This window comes from Patiria miniata, unplaced genomic scaffold (assembly GCF_015706575.1).
Source record: "Patiria miniata isolate m_02_andy unplaced genomic scaffold, ASM1570657v1 HiC_scaffold_3, whole genome shotgun sequence".
In the NCBI taxonomy this organism is placed as follows: domain Eukaryota; kingdom Metazoa; phylum Echinodermata; class Asteroidea; order Valvatida; family Asterinidae; genus Patiria; species Patiria miniata.
Genome location: NW_024037069.1, coordinates 41,513,412 through 41,532,322, shown reverse-complemented (window position 1 = coordinate 41,532,322; position 18,911 = coordinate 41,513,412). Strand labels below are relative to the sequence as shown.

Here is an 18,911-nt window from a genome sequence, read left to right as displayed (position 1 = left end):
ATAAAAGGGTTGTTTACATCTTACTCGCCAGCTGAACACTCCATTATTTTGCTAGAGGGATGTTTCAAAAAGCATGAAGTGAACTTGTTGAACAAAATCGGGATTTTTTGAACGAATTATTTGAAATTTTTTTACGGATAAGGTATTTATGAATGGGAATAAATATGTGCTCGGTCGGTATTTATCACTCGTTTAATACCGCTTAGAGTCTGGGTGCTGATAATTACCCTCGCCTCCGGCTCGGGTAATTATCAGCACCCAGACTCTAAGCGGTATTAAACGAGTGATAAAAACCTCCGGAGCACACATTTATTCCCTTAATATAGTGTGTATGATTTTAGGATTTTATCAGCGCTCCCCATTGAAAATGTGGTACGAGCTTTTTAGGTGGAGTGGACGTAATAATTCACATTGAACGACCTCCTGCTAGAGAAATTTCCATCCACTTCCCCTGCTATTCTTTTAACACAGGCTAGCCACTAGCAGTCAGATCATGTCAAGCAAGCACTGTGACCAGTCAAAATAGGTCAACAGACAAAACAGGCTAGTTGTGGTCACCGTCTGATTTATCAATCACCCGGAGTCAAAGCATAGCTGTATCGAGTTTTAAATAGTCCCGGCCAGTCAATCCTGTATTATGTAGGCTGGGAATTCTTAACTGTTGAAAACAGTCACTTGTTCGATTTTGACTGAAAGGACTACATTTTGTACTTGGCACAGAATGTATGTTTGTACATGTATAAGAGGCCTATATACGTAATACGTATGTTAGAAATAACACCAAGTGCATGATATAAATCCATTACTTGCTAGCTATTACTGTATCGAATCAGGATACAGGAAGCAAATTACCCACCCTGGGGTTAATATTGGAAACGAGGATGAAAACAAAGTAACCCCTGGGGGCGAGGTTGGGTAAAACAGAGTCAAGTACATGATGTAAATGTAATGTGAAAGCAGTAAGAATTGAAATATTCTACATTTAATTTTCTAAAACTGAACCAGGACATACGGGTTTAATGTTGGAAACCTGTGGAAACATACGATGATAAATCCCGAAGCATTCCTGACTCGAGGTTGAAAGAACAGTTACCCACAAGAAATGAATGATGCACTCGGAGATCCATTCAGTTATACAATTATTAGCTTTATTACATATAAATCTACATATAATTCTAAATAGCTGTGAATTTGCCTAACAATAAACATTAAAACGCGTTTATATACAATGTATCCGTAGGAACTTAAAATCACTAGGTACAAATCCATACGGAACGAAATCAATATCAAATGGAAACATTGCTCGTACTTTCCTAGGGGGCGCTGTCGGCCAAAGTTCTTTGAGCTCTCACTGAACGGATTTTGTTTTCCTGGTGACACCCGGGCCCAATTTCATGGCTCTGAATTTCGCTTTAAATAACCCGGATGTGCACACAAAGTCAGTGGACGTCGCGATACGCGAGATTCGACCTTGTTGCACGGAGCGTATTCGCGCGAGATACGATTTTGTTGCAGAATCGAGTCAGACCCTTGTTGCACCAAGTTAGTTGACGCGACGTGTTTATCGTTAGCGACAAATCCCTGCTTAATACTTTTACAGAAAATCCCGTGTTTTACGGTTAAGTGTATTTCAGTTGGGTTTGCGAAGAATTTTGGCTTCTGCGCATGCGTACATCCCGTCACTAAGGATTATGTGCTTACAGGGCCATGAAATTGGGCCCACCCAGGCCCTGGTCAACACTTATAGCAACGTGGGCATGGCACGTGCGTCCGTTGTGAACGGTGTGATAAGGCGATGATGAGCTACCAAAGGAATACATGTACACGTCTTAAACGTCTATGGACTTTGGACGTTTGCGTCTCCTCCTGAGGGGGCCGGAGGTTTCCCTGTTCCGAGTTTTGATCGTACCTACATACGATCAAAACTCGGAACAGGGAAACCCCCGGCCCCCTCTCGGCTTATCTTTCAGTGGACTCGGACATTTTAAGTGAAAGTATACACACGTCATGCATGATACCCATGTGTTACTTACAATTTAAAAAAGCCTGAAATCAGGCAACCCTGATCGATGTACCTGTTTAATAGACCAAAGACATAATGAAGTCACACTTTGTTTACATGTGCGCTTTCCTATGGGAGCCAGGTGGCGTCAGTCAATCGTCCCCACCTGGCTCCCACATAAGAAAGCGCCCATGTAAACAAAAGCGTGACGTCATTATATCCTGGGTCTATTGCACGATGCTCATCACGGAGGGTTAACAAAATCACCAGAGTCCCACTGTCCAATGCACGGGGAGGCATTCGAATCAACCAAACTATATATCTCTTCCATCTCTGGGACATGCCTGCTGGGGTTTTTTTCTTCTTCTGCAACTTGGTAAAGTTACTTTACCATAATATTATGTGTGGAACGGTTGAATGAATGAATCACCTGATTTGAGTAAACTAAAGTTTCGATTTCTGGAAAAGATCTAAGCATGAGATCCAAAGAAAATTTAAAAAAACAAAATAGTCCAGGTAAAGTACAAGTCTGTGGAGGTGATTAATTTTGTAAAACGAGGGTTCGCATATTGTTTTACGATGTTGCTTTCAGAGAGTTAGATACAGTCCGAACCGACAGAGTTTCCCGAGTTTTTCCTGCCGCATCGACGGCAGCACTTGGGGAGGATCTTCAAAAATGCCGTCCGAAAGTCCTCCCTCAGGATAGAGTAAATGACCGGGTTGCATGCCGGGTTCAGGAACGCCATCCAAGAGGCAAGCGTGCTGATGTAGGAAGGCACAGCCTCGTTGTCTCCCATGGCCACTTTGATCAGCTTGGTCAGACAGAAGGGCGTGTTACAGATGATGTAGAATATGACCAAGGTCAGAATGAGCTTGATGGCCCGAGTTGCGTACTTCTTTCCACGGACTTGTCTCGGGTCCGTTCGAGCTTCGTTTGGTTGCTGAGTATCGCTTCTGGACGACGATGTATATTGAGATTCGCGTCGCGTGGTTGTAGTGGTATGAGGGACCTCAGTCAGGTGTATAACTGGAACAATACGTGCAGCATGTCTGCGGGCCACTTTTAAGACGCCCCAGTAGGAATACACAATCACCACGATTGGTGCCAGGTAGCAGATGGCGCAAGCACTAACCGTGTAGGAGATGACAGACGCTCCCAGGCCGATCTCCCAATCGATGGCACAAACGATTTCATTGTCGTCGTATTCCACCCAGTCAAGGACAAGAGGAGGCACCGCGAAGGCGAGAGCCACTACCCAGGTGGACAGGACCAGCGCCACGGCGCGCCTCCTTGTCATGATGAGGCTGTAGAGCAGTGGGTGAGTGACGTAGATGCGACGGTCGACCGAGATGAGGGCAAGGGTCAGCATAGAGGTGATGATGAAGCAGTAGTTGAGGAGACACACCTCTTTACACCAGACGGGGGAGAACACCCACCGGCCTTGCCAAACAGATACCAGCGAGAACGGCATTACTAACACTGAAAGCAAAAGGATAAGAGAAACTTGGAACGTGAGGGTCATTCAACACTGCAAGTATAGCGCGAAAAAAACGTTAACTAATGGTCTTATGGTGTACATGTACATGGTGTTGATCACTTTGAAACCCATGCAGCTATGCATCAACAGACCAGACCAAGACGTAGTAGTGTACCAATAGTCCGGTTGTGGCGTCTGCTTAGGTAAGCAGGCATAGGCGGATCCGGGGAAGGAGGGTAACGGGGCCAATTCTCCACCCCCCCCCCCCTTCCCCCTCCCCCAACAAAACAAATATGAAACTAGAAGAAGAGTGAAGACAACTGTTTTTTTTTAAATCGATGACACTCATCCCTTTTCCTTCCGACCATGAATTCTTGAATTAAAAGAAACAAACAGGGTAAAAGGGCGCCCTCTAACGGCAAATGAGGTCCGCTCCTCAAATTGGGGTCCAGACAGTATACCATGCAGTTGTACATATATTTTGGCAGGACTGATCAATACATGGTTTTATCGTGCAGACATCTTTGTCTGTATGAGGCCACTCAACACAATCACTCAGATCCAAGTTACCATCATGAAACTGTACAGAAGACTGTGACCATTTAGACACCAACCTGAACATCCGAAGTCAGTCAGGGCCAGATTGACGATGAAGATGTTGGCAACCTGGGCGCGGAGGGAGGTGCTCCGAAAAATTGCGAGGAAGACTATCAGGTTGCCGCCGATAGCCAGTAGCATCAGAGCGAACAAGCTGACGGACAGACAGATCTGCAAGGAAAGCGGGCGACTCGTTTCAACGAGACTGGCGTTCGTGGAGTAGTTCATGTTGAATTCATTCTGTGGCAATGAGAAGTAATGGAGTTTTAGTTAATATTTCATCCTTGAAAGATAGCCTGAAGTGGCCTATAATTATGGGCACCTTTCTGCAGAGGACACTTTTAATCGGGTCCTCGTTTTCTGGTGGGGACTCAATGGGAGTGGTCATACACGAGTGTATGTACGGGACTATTTCCCCACTAGGCTACTTACCCGAATATTCTTTTTGTAGTGAAAAGCTTCCGAGGTCCATTTCTGAATTAAAGCGACAATCCACAAAAAGCAACGTTTGCGATGATCTCGGTACGATACGATGATTGTTGGCTATCACCATTAACTCTAAGAATAATATCTTATACCAAATAGGCATTTATTTTGAAATTTTAATCAGTTTCGTTTTCAATTGTTACCAAAACAGATACAGTGTAGATACCCACGCAGCTTTGCACTGAGGTCTATCGAGCATTTCTTTATCGGTCACCGGACTGATGAAGATACAAATGAATACGGGGAAACCTCGAAATTTCATTTTGCTCTGTCAACCTTTTCATGACACGTCTCAAGTAAAGACACCCTCCGCAAGAGGAGGACTTTTTCATCAAGTATAAAATACTTTTAAATTTCCGAGAACAGATTTCCCATCGGAACTTGGCGATGTCCTCGTTTGGTTCCCTTAAAAATTTGATAGCATTTACTTTAGCTGTACCCTGGTGTTGCTTTTCCCATGCGTACTTTTGCACCTTGCTAGAGATTAATAAAAGGGGAGAATCAAGAGAAAACTCTTTTTCAATTTCATTATTTTTTTTTACTGCATGTATTCGATTTCTTTCTGTCTTTGGACTGGCTCAGTTATAGTCGAGTAAGTAATAGCCAAATTAATCGTTCTGGCAAAATGAGACAGAGCTGGTGGGTAGAGGTCGAAATGAGGGTTTGCGGATATAAGGGAAAGAGAATAAAATTCTCCTTGCAGTACTTCAATTGGACAGTGTTAAGGTGTGTTTAAAGTTCGCATTCATCGACATGACAAAAAGTCTAATACATGTACATATGTACTGAGAAAAAAGGCGCGCATGGCTACGGCGACGCGCGCGCATACCAGAAACCGGAGACTTGGTTTTTTTTGGCCTAAAGTTGAGTTTGTTATTTGTGAAAATGAAAGATGGCAATTGCTTTTCCTTAAAAAAAAACGTTTATTCGAGACTTTTTATACTTATGTGTAGTAGACATGAACAATTACAAATTTTTTTTCAATGAAAGATGATGTCTGAAAACCGCTAAACTCACTGGTCTGACAGGAATCCTGCTGCTGCACAATTTTAACGTGTTTTTAGATTGGGTTATGGTCGAGAATAAGCTTTATGTGGCCTCTCTGGACTCCCATATAATTTGCACTAAGTTTAGTCGGGCACCATTTGCAGTCATCAGCCGACATTTGAAGAAAAAAAATCAGGTAAAAAAAAAAAAAAGCCGCGTCGCCGCACCACTTTTTGGGCAAGCTCCATACCAGAAACCGGAGACTTTTCTTTTTGGCCTTATCTATAACAATCAAATTTTTCTCTGCTAGAGTTGAATCAAAAAGTAAAATAATTTTTTTTAACCTTTAATCATTATGATTTAAAAAATAATTTCAAGCTACATCAGCTTGAAAAGTGGGATGCCTCGCTAATGGAATGCCAACTCAAATTTCACCGGCCTTAACAGGAAAAAAGTCATTTCGCTTCCCCATTAGTTTGTCTCGTCTCGTCTCTGAAGTTAAACCTTTCGGGAAGAAAAAGGACCTAATTTTATCAGATGGGTAGGCTTAATTCTTAGCCGGGTCGTGTTTGTTGCTTGTAACAACCGCCCTTTGGGGATTTTAAAATCGAAATCCGCATAAATAAAAATGCACTCGGCAGAATGAAACTCTTCTCTGCGCCCGAACCGAAACATAAATCCTTTTTTCCCCGCTGTAACATGTTATAGGAAGGAAAAGGCCACACTGCATACTTATCATTCTCCTCGGCGGGGAATTGAGCTAGTAATTATTGTACGAGGTACGTGTTGAACTTTTCGGTGTTATAGTGCAAATTATGCTCCAAGGAACATTCATCCTTGCCCATTGCCCACAGTCACAGACACGCGACAGGGTTTACGAACTGACACACACCTGATGACAACAAAATCTAATATCAAAGAATGTGAATTCGTTTTCGCCTAAATTCCCTTGTTTTCGATCCAACGAAAAACACAATTATACATAGCGAAGGAAGGTCACGTATAACATCTGCAATATTATTCAAAACCAGGTTTACTATAACTCATTCAAATAAATGAATGCTTGGTGAACGCCCTCCAATTAATATGCAGAATAATGTTATTTTTAAAAGAATACCAATTATTGTGACACGCACATGCCGAAGTTTAGCTGACACTCTACTGTGTGACGGTACTATTGAAGGAAATCAGCAAATTGTACTATGAAGTCATGTCTTCATCGCAAATAAAATCGATGTAAAATCTTGAGGCTGCTTTTAGCGTCGTGGTTTCTTGCAAATTTTCAAAAGCGTCGAGCAGGCGCTGCGCTTAGATTTCCAGGTACGTTGTACAATGTATACAGGCCTACTATACAACACCTGTCGTTTGCAAATGTTAATACAATTTGCCCTGAAAGAAAGAACGTAATTCCTTACCATGTCTAAGAAGGCCCTTCAAGACACATCTGCAAAAATATCAGTACATATTCCGTGATCTGAGACCAGCTTGGTCACGTCGAAGCACGTACCTCAAACTGACATGCCGCGTTCTTCAACTGGCTGTAACTCGCGCAAGTATTAAGTGCGCACAAGCTCGGCTTGATGTCTATGATTACTTTGTAAATCACACCTACAAGGCGTTGATTGTCCTTCCATTGATCCAATCCTTAATGGCATCAGCCTAGGGCCAACTTCGTGGAGCTGCTTAGCACAGAAATTTGCTTAGCACATAAAACATTTGCTTATTAGCAAAAACAGGTTACCAGCCAAAATTCCATGCAATTGTAATAGCTTGTGACTGGTATCAAGCTGGTTTTTGCTAAGCAGCATGCCATGCTAAGCAGCTCTATGAAATTGGGACCTGATCTGGATTTGGGTTCAGATCCTCGTATTACATAACCTATAAAATGAAACTTAACTTAAACATTTTAGTAGTTTGGCCTACATAATGATATATAGGCTTACATGACTTGTATTACATTTAATTCATTTATTTCGATAGTATTGTTAAATCGGTGCGATTGCTTTTGATGGAAAGTGTTTGAATAAACCACACTGTTGTTACAAACTTGCATCAGTCGAGTTCGTGGCTCAGATGAAGTCATTAATTTACCCTGCAGGTGCAGATTTTTTAAGAGAAATTTTAAGGGGCTTTCTAAACGAGTCAGTTAGGGAGTAAGCGGAGGTAAGGGTAAGGCTTAATTCTGAGGCCTCCTCGGAGGGCGAGAAAGGACCGGAACTGAGGCTACACTGAGCGCACTAATGATTCACCAACCATATTGCCTTTCGCCATGTCCAATCAAAGCAGCGTCGTAATCAGGCAACAAAATAGGAAATGAGGAGTAGGTCTATACTCATTATCGACGGCCATATCTGGGAAAAAAATCGCAATGAAGGTGAACAATCACACACTTTCTTACCTACGGTGTTCCTCACTTGGAGCTCTCGAACATTCTAATTGCTTCCAGATGAGGATTAAAATAATTACAAGTATTTCTTATTCCTGTTTTAACCAAATCTCCTATGTGAGGCTATTTTCAACACAATGAATTTTCGGGCAGGAGTTGGCAAAGGTAGGAGCTGCAACCGTCGATTTTACTTCGGTACACTCTAAAAAAAACTGTTTTAGCAATTTAACACAATGTTTCTATCACTTTGTAAACATGTTTAGAAACTAAACATTATGTGTTTATTTCCTAAACATCAATGTTCATTTGCTAAACACTATCAATCCATAATCTGAACATGTTTAGCGTGATAGCAAGAACTTGTGTTTAGAAAGTGTTTAATTGCTTAACACCGTTTTTGCAGTGTACACGTACCCCGTTCATGCGTAGTGCATATCGCTCATGAAGCAAAATAATGCGACATTTTTAGGTACAAAATCCGTGATATCCACAGATTTCAAAAACCAAGTCAAGAACTTCTGCCATGCAAGTTTACCTTTCTGATCAGCAAGAGGCGATTATTGTGAAGACAGCTAGGATTGTCTAACTCATCTTCAGGGGTGGTAAAGTCATCATCTTTTCACAGCTATTTCTTCACGCCTTCTTACTACGCATCTATAAGATACTCACGTTCATGACGGCGATCGTGCGTGGTTGTCGTACATGGTGTTAACATGTAAGACACTTGTTGAAATTTCAAGTTGCTCATTCAACTGAATAATGTATTGATGATATATCCATTCTATCTCAGCGTTTGCAGATTCTACATGTCTCCGCTTGTAATGATGTCCGCGGCATGTGACCCGTAATGTACCGTGACCATGTACATGTACCGACCCATGAACGTCATACATGGCGTTCTTTACTAGTTGGGGTTTTTTTTTACCTACGTACTAGCCCAGTTCTTCTCTTTTTTTTATAGTTACTCATTTGCCGTACCAAACAATAGCTAATCTCCCGCCAATCCCTGTTTCTTGGAGGTAATGAGGAGACAATACCCCATCTGATGAAAGGACCTCTTGGGGTCCATAATTGCTGTATTGTCCATCCTCTCAAATTATGCTATACGGTCCGTGTGCAGTGGATTGCTTGTATGAACTCTTTGCGTTGCTGGATGTACAAGACAAAGAAGCATTTTTTGGTAGGCCGGTTAGGGATACCAAACAGTATAGGCACAGCCAATGGCAGACGTAAACAGCACAACCAAGCGGGCGCGAAGGAAAAAACAGCCGCCCTTAAAACGTCGACCAACTAAAACCTCTTTAAACAATTTCGAATTTATAAACACAAACATACTATATTTATAGGCGTCGGATCTTTGTACAACCGCTCTTTGGTCATAAGGCACTACCCAAACCGTCTACGGGCGGCGGTCGTGGTCTGGCACCTTCGGTCTCGGATGCGCCTTTAATTTGGGGGCAAGTCATCCATTCGCTCAGCGCGTACGTACGGGTCCTTTCCACTTCATATTTTATTTTGTTTTTTAGACTGTTTCTAAGCTTTGCTTCACCGAACTGTCCCTTAAGCACCCCAGCGATAATAAAAGGAGTTGATAAGCAGAAACCAAACAGCTCGTCAATGTTTTTTTTTTTTCAAAGCAAAAATCAGTATAGGGTATACCACCTATGACGAGCATTAATTACACTGCACGAAATGTTGGCAGTTACACTTTTTTGGGGGGTGGGGGGTTGGTCAAGCAGGTGTGCAATGAGCTAAGCAGTGATATGCAATGAAAGAGACCCTGACCATAGCTTGTACCGCAGAGCAAGGCACATGCTTATAGCATGAATGGGGATTGATATAAAAGGTCTGTGGTTAGGAGGTCGATACTGAATGAATGTCGGAGATTATCCAGGCGCGGCCGCTGTTGACTCACCACTTTCACCATGGACAGATGAGCTTGGTTTCAGGCTCCTGAATCGCCTGGTTTTTTTATTATTAGTCCAGCATCTTGATTGGTTCCCAAACCACTGTGATATGTTTGCTCTCTAATTCCTTCAAGTCCTCCGTACTCTAATTACATCCGCCCACACGGCTGCATGCCTATCGTACCAAACTCTTTTTTGTCAGGAGTCGCAAATTACGTAATACATTCGCCCGTGAATATGCTGGTCGTCACGTCTTTTTATAAATGATCGGCACTGTGGCGACTTGTCAATTAAAGTCAAACACGATGTTCATAGATTATGTTTAAACATGTCCATCGTGCTATTTTGATTTAAATGTACATCGTGGCATAATGCTCTCAGTCACTGGCGGTGGAACCGGGGGGGGGCAGGGAACCGGCCCATTGGCCCTCCTACTTTTTCCACTGGGGGTATGCCCCCCCCCCCCCATGACACTGACAGGTCCCAGTCCCACAATAGTGTACTCTTGGATAAAGGGCGTCCTATTAATAAATGAGGTTTAACCCCCCCCCCTTCGAATTTGCAACTTTCAAAAGTGTAGATCCACAATCTAAAAACTGAAGTGTTAAATCCAACTTTATAAATGATAAGCTCAACACTTCCTATGTGTTCGGTCAGTGACCACACTTTAAAAGTTGATTCAACACTTTCCAAAGTGTTACAAATTCCAACACGGTTTTATTATTACATGTACTGTATGTCTATGGGTGAGCGCTAGTGAAGCAGGTTTTATGAGTAGCGCCCTCTGTTGACTAATTTCACTCAGATAATCCTGGCACTCGGCTTTTTTCGCGGGTGCCCTTTATCTTGAAATGTATTTTCTCTACGTGGGAATAGTAACTGGCCTTTTCGTACGTGCAGAAGGGATCTGTGAGGTGTGCTGATGTGTTGATGAACCGAATTTAATCGGTTAAATTGTTCATTGTGAGGATCAATCATAGAATTTTTTTTACATTGTGTAAATGTTAAAGACATAAATCGTCTCCCTATGTTGACATTTTTGTATGTTATATTATTGATGAATATGAAAATGGGTCAGAATATATTGCACCGCGTAAGATAAAGTACGACGAGTTCCACTTCCAGTGCTCTCTCGATCTCATGAATATCTGACGTTTATAGGGAATGTACATCATTGGCTTTTGCTGTAATTTTCAGAAATGAACTATTTGAGGGGTTAGTATAATACTCTTAATAGATCAAATATTGTTACACTGACATGTTTGAGGTTTTGTGTTCGAAAATGCTGAAAAAAACAAGAAAAACAAAAATGTTCAAGTAGTCTGGTTCCTTGACTCCACTAAAGATAAACGCAGTAGCTATTGTTACGGCAGCCGTATCGCATTTCCCATCGTTACGGCCTACTGCAACTTTTATAAAAACGTAAGAAAATTTAAAATTAGAAGGAAAAAAGTGAATTTAAACGTTATGAACTTCAGACTTTATTTCCCTTTTAAAAAAAATCCTCGGCACAATTGCAGAATACCCCGCCACTCGATCTGTCCACCTCGTAGCCTGCTACGAGGTCACGGTTGATTGACCTCAATAAACATTCTCAGTGCTACTTGTATGCACTATGCGTCATGCTCCATTGCACTCCCACTTCGTGACCGCGTAGCTGCCAACAGGGTAGTTGGTTTGGACTTAGAATTTTTTCAGCAACTCCCATTCCTTTTGTGTTGCTTCGTTCTCAAGCATATTCAAGGGGACTCCCACTCCGTAGCCTCATAGCTGCCAACAGGGTGGTTGGTTTGGACTTTACTCGAAATCCTCCAAAGCCTCAGGTCAGAAAAGGAAAAAAATTCGAGTGCAAAACTGAGATGCGAACCCGCAACCTCGCGGTGCAAAATCCTACCCTCTATCGACTGAGCTATCGCACTGCTCGCTAAAACGTGGGGAAACAAATAATTACATGTATATACCTGCGTGCGTATCAAAAACGTATCGTAGAGGGCGCTAAACAACGGCTGCCGTAACGATAGCCACTTCGAAAGATAAAATGGATCAATGCATAGATGCCGAAAAATTGTAAGGTAAGGGAACCAGTCTAGCTTGCCTGCACCCGTTCATGAACATGTAACCAATAGCAAACAAAATTTGGACTGAAAAAAGTGTAAAGTTGGAGCAGTAGTTGAAAAATAGTTAGGTTTTTCCAACGGTGGTCGGCCGACCACCGTTGGAAATGTATACAAAAATACCATTTTCTTGAAAATGACTTCACACCAGGTGCCATAATTTTACAGGATGCTTTAGACTGTCATTTACCAACATCCTAGTAAGGTATTTCGTAAAAACTTGGTAGTTTTATATTTCGATGTTTGCAAATGTTGTATATTCCCTTTAAAAAGCCAAGATTGTAAGTTAACATTATTAATGATGCGCAAATGTGTATCTGATCATTTTCAACCAGGAAGATGTCAATTTGATCCACGTTTTGTATATCCATTCCTTCAATATAATACATGTCCTAATTATTATGTCCAATGTTTGGGTCCCCGTGGTCCCGGACCGGACCGGGGGGGGGGGTGCAATTCTGAAAAAGTGACCCCAGTGAACAGTATTTTTAATTTGTAAAGTGGTTAAAAGGGGAGAAGGGTATGTAGGCTAGCCAGGCCCACCTCTAGACCCATAAATGTGACCATGGTGACGGTAATACATGTAATACTGGACTACCTCTGTATTAACCGTCACAAATCCACATATATTTATATGGACGGAGAGTCCGTTGCTAAGGGAGCCGAAAATCCATTCGAAATCGCAATTATTTTGTCACTTCATACTCGCACAATGCCGTCTACAACTGCTTAATATCAACAAAACGTTAAATTCGGCACCTTCAGAGGTCTAGTTATCTTGTAATTTCGAGTTGATGAATTCGGACGACTTTTACAGCCATTGTTCACGAAAGCGTCGTGTTGCATGACGTCATGGGTTGTGATAAATTGCGCCCTCACTAGCTTGCATCAAATTTTGACAATGTGCATCTGTACGTCTGTTGCCTGTCATTCAGTTTTGGTCAAAAGTGCGCCCGCATATATGCACTTAACGTTGGAATCTATTTCATATTTACCTGCAGGGGAATCAACCTCTGCTTTATCATTAAGCTGACCAATCCTTCAGGAGACGTCAACAGACTGATTCAAAATGGTAGGTGATGATTTCCACCTTTGTATTATTCATAACCACCGTCAATCATGGCATGAATCTGTCAAAAACCTCAACCAGGTTTTGTTTAATACATGTATGTGAATGGACTCTGGCAGATACAGCTCAGCTACAGTTAGTTTAGTCCGAAAATTTGGGACTCTCAATACTGTGTATGAGAGTCCCAAATCTTAAGCCTGGTTCATACATGTACTTCACGCGAAAGCGAAGCGAAATTCGTGACGTCAACAATCAGAGATGCCACTTTTCCGGTTTTAACCGGAATTCCGGTTTTTGAAAATAATCTCACAAAATTCCGGTTTTTCCGGCCGTCAAATTAACCAGAAAAAGAGAAGAAAAACTGTGGAAATGCGTTGATTTTTACCTCGATTTAGGCGCACGCATGGCACAACGTTGTTCGTTGAAGTAGTCTTAAAAACAGTCTTTGTGTATGTTGTTGCCGAGCCTGCATGCGATACAAGCGGCCAACGTACTTGCACGCAGTATACAACGGCGCCTCGCGCGTGCTTCACTGCGTGCGGGCGTGTTGTGTGCTAAGCACACATAGCATTCAGCCTGGAAATCAAGTCTATCATTTCAGCTAGCGGTGGTTTCCAATCGCAGTGATATATGTGAATACAAAAAATGCGGGTACCAACCATGTTTTCGTTTAGCGCATCGCGTAGTGCATGTATGCAAGGATCATGTACACCGACAGCAGTGTTGTGGAATTGTGCATGTTTCGTGTCGAATATTACGTTGGAAATTCGGGTAGGCAGAATAAATATTAGGAATACGGAAAAAGTCAAAGTGATTGAACGAACCGACAGCTTTAAAGGCCATAGAAGCAAAATTAAAAAATAAACAGAACTTGGCTTGGCTACAAGATAAAGATGACAACGGGGACTTTGTGTCGGACACGGAGTGGCTTTTACACACAAAAAGTTCCGTTTTTTTTTTTCAAGCAGCCGTTGAAAAGCAGACCCTGTGGCATCTCTGAACAATACATTCGAAGCGCGTCCACCATTGCGACGACATGAATTTCGCTTCGCACATGCTTTCACGTGAAGAGTGAACCGGGCTTCAAGGTATTGAAAACATGCAAAACCAGAACATAGACTGGCACCTAAAACAACCAGTCCAATACAGCTTCAGTACTGCATCAATCAACCATGCCAAAAGAATTTAAGAAAAAGCGGGAACTAGTCTCAATTTACTACACATTTCTCCATAGTCAAGCCACCAGACTATTGACACTATTGACACTGAATGAAGAGGTCAGTCTTTTCAAATAGTTGGACCATGGTTGGACATGTACCAGTCTAGTATTTAGCCCCATTTTGAAATCACATGACTTCCGTCTCATGTGCAAAATATTGAAGAAAAATGTCTCCTTTAAAAATTGAATTGAGTCTGCAAACTTGGTTGATGAAATACTGAGGACATTTTCTTTGCCCCAGTGGAATTTTTGGAGAAATTTGCTGGCTAAACTGTGAGTAAAGTGGGCCTGATTTAGTTTTGCACGTTTCAGAGCACTCCAGAGCCCTGTCTGCAGTTAGTTCTTTTTCATGAAGCTTGTCATCTCGTTGTTTAGTCGAAGCACAAAAATGTTCTGCGAAGTGTTTGATTTTGAATCATGCAGGATGTTCCATTGCAAACATTCCACCACTGGGATTTATGGGTTGATCGGCCAGTTTAGTCCCAAAAAAATAGTTCTGCTTCCGGTTACCCTACTTACCCTATTTTGACAGCCCCTACCCTGATATTTTTTTGGGGGGGGGGAGAGGAGTGAGGGGGGGGAAACCCAAAAATCATCAATCACTACATTTTACCCTTGACTACATGCAGACACCTCCATATGATCGTACACAAAAAAATTGACAACAAAAATAATTCAACTTCCTGCCTACCCTATTTTCAAATGCCATGTAATCAGAAGCAGAACTTTTTTTGGGGGGGGGCCTTATTATGTCATTTTTTCGTCCGCTGATTACGAACCGTGGTGAATGGTCAAATGTTTCTGTAAAGTGTGCTCAAGCGTGCAAATTGATATATTATGTGAATCTTGTGAAATGTTGTACACATTGAAGAAATTGAAGAGATTTTGTAACATGCTGAATAAATATTTACCATTTTGCCCCATTTCAGCCAAGAGAAATTCACGAGATCAAGGACCTGCTCCTGACAGCCAGAAGGAAGGATGCAAAGTGTGAGTATCAGTCTACTGTGGGTAGGCATTACATTGTCTGTGTGGACTTCCCATCAAAAGAGGTCCACATTAACCAGGTAGAGGCGACGTTGTGTGGACTTGGGCAAGTCCACACAGTGTTTCCCCATTTCTGGAAAACAGGTTTAGAGGCATTTTTGGGTTAAGTTTATCCGTGGCTAAATGAAGAGAAACACTAAAGGGGATCATAGAAAAAAAAATGGGTTGAAAGAGTTTTCACAGTTTGAGAAAAATGAGTTTTTTCACTGGTTTTTCTTAACTACACGAAACCAAGGGAATGTCTACACTTGGTATGTAACGTAAACATGTGTGTATGCGTTTGTTTATGGTGTAAATCGAGGACACGCACGTGCAACATCATCGGTGAATCGAGGACAGGAACCAAATCGAGGACGACCTCGATTCCAAACCTGTACAAAACCAATGAGAGGAACAAAAGAAAATCCTCGATTTACACCATAAACAAACGTGGGTGAACTTGCGGGGGGTGCTGTTTGGCAAAATACCCAATTTGGAATCCAGCCACTTTACAGTTTGCGTCCATGACTTTATATTTGTCTTTCATGACCAAGCACTTTTTTGAATTTGGGTAGCTCCATCATTTCAAGTAAGGTTTCAGCAGTAGGTGCACCTAAATTTCACCTTTTGGAGATAATTGTTCTTTTTTCTGGGGGGGGAGGGTTGTTAGGCCAAAAAAAAAAAGTCTCTGGTTTCTGGTATGCGCGCGCGTCGCCGTAGCCATGCGCGTCGGCAAAATGAAAAAGGTTTTTTTTCAATGAAAGATGATGTCTCAAAACCGCCAAACTCACTGGTTTGACTGGAATCTTGCTGTTGCACAATTTTAATGTGTTTTTAGATTGGGTTATGGTCCAGAATAAGCTTTATGTGGCCTCTCTGGACTCCCATATATATTTGCACTAAGTTTAGTCGGGCACCATTCATGCCATTTGCAGTCATCAGCCGACATTTGAAGCAAAAAAATCAGGTAAAAAAAAAAAAAAAGCCGCGTCGCCGCACCACTTTTTGGCAAGCTCCATACCAGAAACCGGAGACTTTTTTGGGGGGGCCTTAGTGGTACCAGTATGTTTTTGCGCAGAAAATTGGGTTTTTATTTGAAACGTGTGGATATGGCAAATTCATGTCAATATGCTGTATATTATACATGTTATTATGGAGTCGGATATGGTCATAGAAGTCCAAAATTTTCCAATTCTGTTTGGTTTTTATATCCGTAACCCTAACCCCCTAGGCCTTTGTTGCTTACAACCATCCTCAATCCTCCAAAATCCTCCAAAATTGTTCAACTCCGCCTAAATTTTTCAAAATTGTCAGACAGTCCTGCCTCAAAATGCATTCATCCTCAATCCTCCAAAATCCTCCTCATCCCAAAACTTTGCACTCGTGTTTAAATGAAGGATAACCAACGCCAAATCCTTCAAAATCATCAGACAGTCCTGCCTCAAAATGCATTCATCCTCAATCCTCCAAAATCCTCATGTGCTTCATTCACCATTCATCCTCAATCCTCCAAAATCCTCATGTGCTTCAATCACCATTCATCCTCAATCCTCTAGAATCCTTCAAAACTGCCAGGAGGATTTTGGAGAAGTGAGGTGGGTTAGGGTTAACTAATAATTTCAGGTCTACGACAACAAGATAATAATTGTTCCAAGATCCTGTGTTGGTTACATCTCCTTTTTTTTTCCCCCTGCCAAACAGCCGTGAAGATCAAGAAGAACAAGGACTGTGTCAAGTTCAAGGTGCGATGCAGTCGCTTCCTGTACACCCTGGTCATCAAAGACACAGAGAAGGCCGAGAAGCTCAAGCAGTCTCTCCCTCCAGGTAAGACAATGCTTGTTTCTGGTTATCTGCCCTTCAATTAATTTGCAGAACTCAAGTATTTTGACTTTTTTAATTCGGCACGGGGATGGCATGGTGTTCAGAACCTTTTGGTTCGGCGAATTGAGTTCGGCACGGCACCATCCTTTAGGGCGACAGGGCTGCCACCCTATCGTCGTTCCGAATGGCAGTGGCACTGTTCTAAACCCCGTGCCATTGCCGTGCAGAAACTCAATTCAGATCAAAGTTGGGGCAAACATTTTAGGAATGTGCATGCTCACGATACCCTCTCTCGCGTCCCTATCACGGGGAGTGAAATTGGCGCGAATAGTTTGATCACGCTGAAAGTTGATTGAACTGCTTTAACCGCTTCTACTGCTTTTACCTGGCCAGTTACTCCAGATGCATTAAGGTTTGACTGTTGCGTTTGGGCTTTAGTGTAACTGCAGTGCTGTAGACGAGCTATTGCCCCACTCAATTCAATAATTCTTGAAAAACTTAGTATTCCTGCTGAAGCATTTTAAAGGGAATGTACAACATTTGCTATTGCAGCGATTTTCAGAAATAAATGGATTTGGAGGACTAGTATGTTATAGCAAATATTGTTAAACTGACTTGTTTCACGTTTTGGGCTTGTATGTGCTGGAAAAACCAAGAAAACCTATCATGGTCTTGTAGTCTGGTTCCCTGACACCACTTAAGATGAAATGGAGCAATTTATAGACTTTGGGGAATTGTAAGGTCAGAGAATCAGTCTATCAGGTTTGTACCTCTTCACAGGTGTGTAATCAATTGCAAAGAAAATGCGGAATAACTAAAAAAATGAAATATTAGGAGCAGTTTTTGCAAAAAGCCAGTTTTCTCCAACGCTGGTCGGCCGACCAGCGTTGGAAAAATACCATTTTTCTTGCAAATGTCAGCACACCAGGAGCCATGACTTTACAGGATGCTTTAGACTGTCATTCCCTAACAATCCAGTAAGGTATTTCGTGATAATTTGATCATTTCGTTTTTTGACGTTTGCAAATGTTGTATCTTCCCTTTAAGTTATTATAATTAAAGCTGAAGTAAATCAAGATAAGGCCAAAAAAAAAAAATATTCGGTCTCTGGTCAGACCAAAGTTCCGGAATTGACGCGGCCATGCGGCTTCTTTTTTTTTTTTTTCTTCAAGCTTGGATTGTACAGACAAGGTGGGGTACTATTTTGCTTTTTTGGTGTCCTCATGTACATTGGTGTCCTCCATAATTTGCCCTGGTGCTTTTGATTATTTGCCTTGGTGCAATTTCCCATTCCTTGGTGCTCTTTGGTAAAAAAAAATTGAGGAGGTGCGGAAATAGAGGGCGCTGTTGGAGCTACCGCGGAACATTTTGGGAAAAAAAAGATCGACGCGCATACTTAAAATCGACGCGCGCGCTGACCAGAGACCGACTTATTTTTTTGTTTGGCCTAAACTGGGTTTTTTTTTTATCATCTTGATCATCAATTTAAACATTACATCGATTTTTTGTATATCAATTTTTGCATGTTCAGGTCTCCAGGTTAAAGAAATCAAGTGAGGCACCAACCCAAAGGGTGGCGGGAGTGACGTTCTTTGACGCCAACTGTTCAACTTTGACCTTCAACCTTTGGACTGACTTGAAACCAGACAATTCAACAGCGAGACGCATTATGAAGGCAAGTGCACTTGTCGTGGACCCTTCGGAAATCTGTTGAAGGGACAGTCTTAAACAACACTCCTGAACTTTTTGTTTTGATGTCTTACGAAGATGTATATAGAATAAAGTTTCAAGCTATGGCTTGAAAAACAAAAAAAACGAA

At 41.9% G+C, this 18,911-nt stretch overlaps 1 protein-coding gene and 1 long non-coding RNA gene across 5 annotated transcripts; one reads left to right on the top strand and one right to left on the bottom strand.

The window, feature by feature from the left end:
- Window positions 1-1,125: 1,125 nt before the first annotated feature.
- LOC119737386 (alpha-2A adrenergic receptor-like) lies at window positions 1,126-9,037 on the bottom strand. Of its 4 annotated transcripts, none has more exons than XM_038211711.1 (3): window positions 8,915-9,037; window positions 4,095-4,317; window positions 1,126-3,482 (listed from the first exon to the last, which is right to left on the bottom strand). In XM_038211711.1, exons 2-3 carry the CDS (start codon window positions 4,303-4,305, stop codon window positions 2,599-2,601), a joined length of 1,095 nt encoding a protein of 364 aa, XP_038067639.1. In that variant the 5' UTR covers window positions 4,306-4,317; window positions 8,915-9,037; the 3' UTR covers window positions 1,126-2,598. The 4 variants fall into 4 exon arrangements, with proteins under 4 accessions (XP_038067639.1, XP_038067638.1, XP_038067636.1 ...); XM_038211710.1 differs by lacking the exon at window positions 8,915-9,037 and adding an exon at window positions 8,472-8,871; XM_038211708.1 differs by lacking the exon at window positions 8,915-9,037 and adding an exon at window positions 8,606-8,871.
- Window positions 9,038-10,661: 1,624 nt separating this feature from the next.
- Window positions 10,662-18,911, top strand: LOC119737385. Its single transcript, XR_005272371.1, has 5 exons — window positions 10,662-10,757; window positions 12,959-13,029; window positions 15,175-15,235; window positions 16,973-17,095; window positions 18,624-18,911. It is a non-coding gene; the product is annotated as an uncharacterized LOC119737385 (long non-coding RNA).

Coding starts and splice junctions, on each gene's coding strand:
- LOC119737386 (XM_038211708.1), bottom strand. Junction 3,483..4,094: donor GACTGACTTCGGATGTTCAG/GTTGGTGTCTAA, acceptor TTTTGCTTTCAG/TGTTAGTAATGCCGTTCTCG.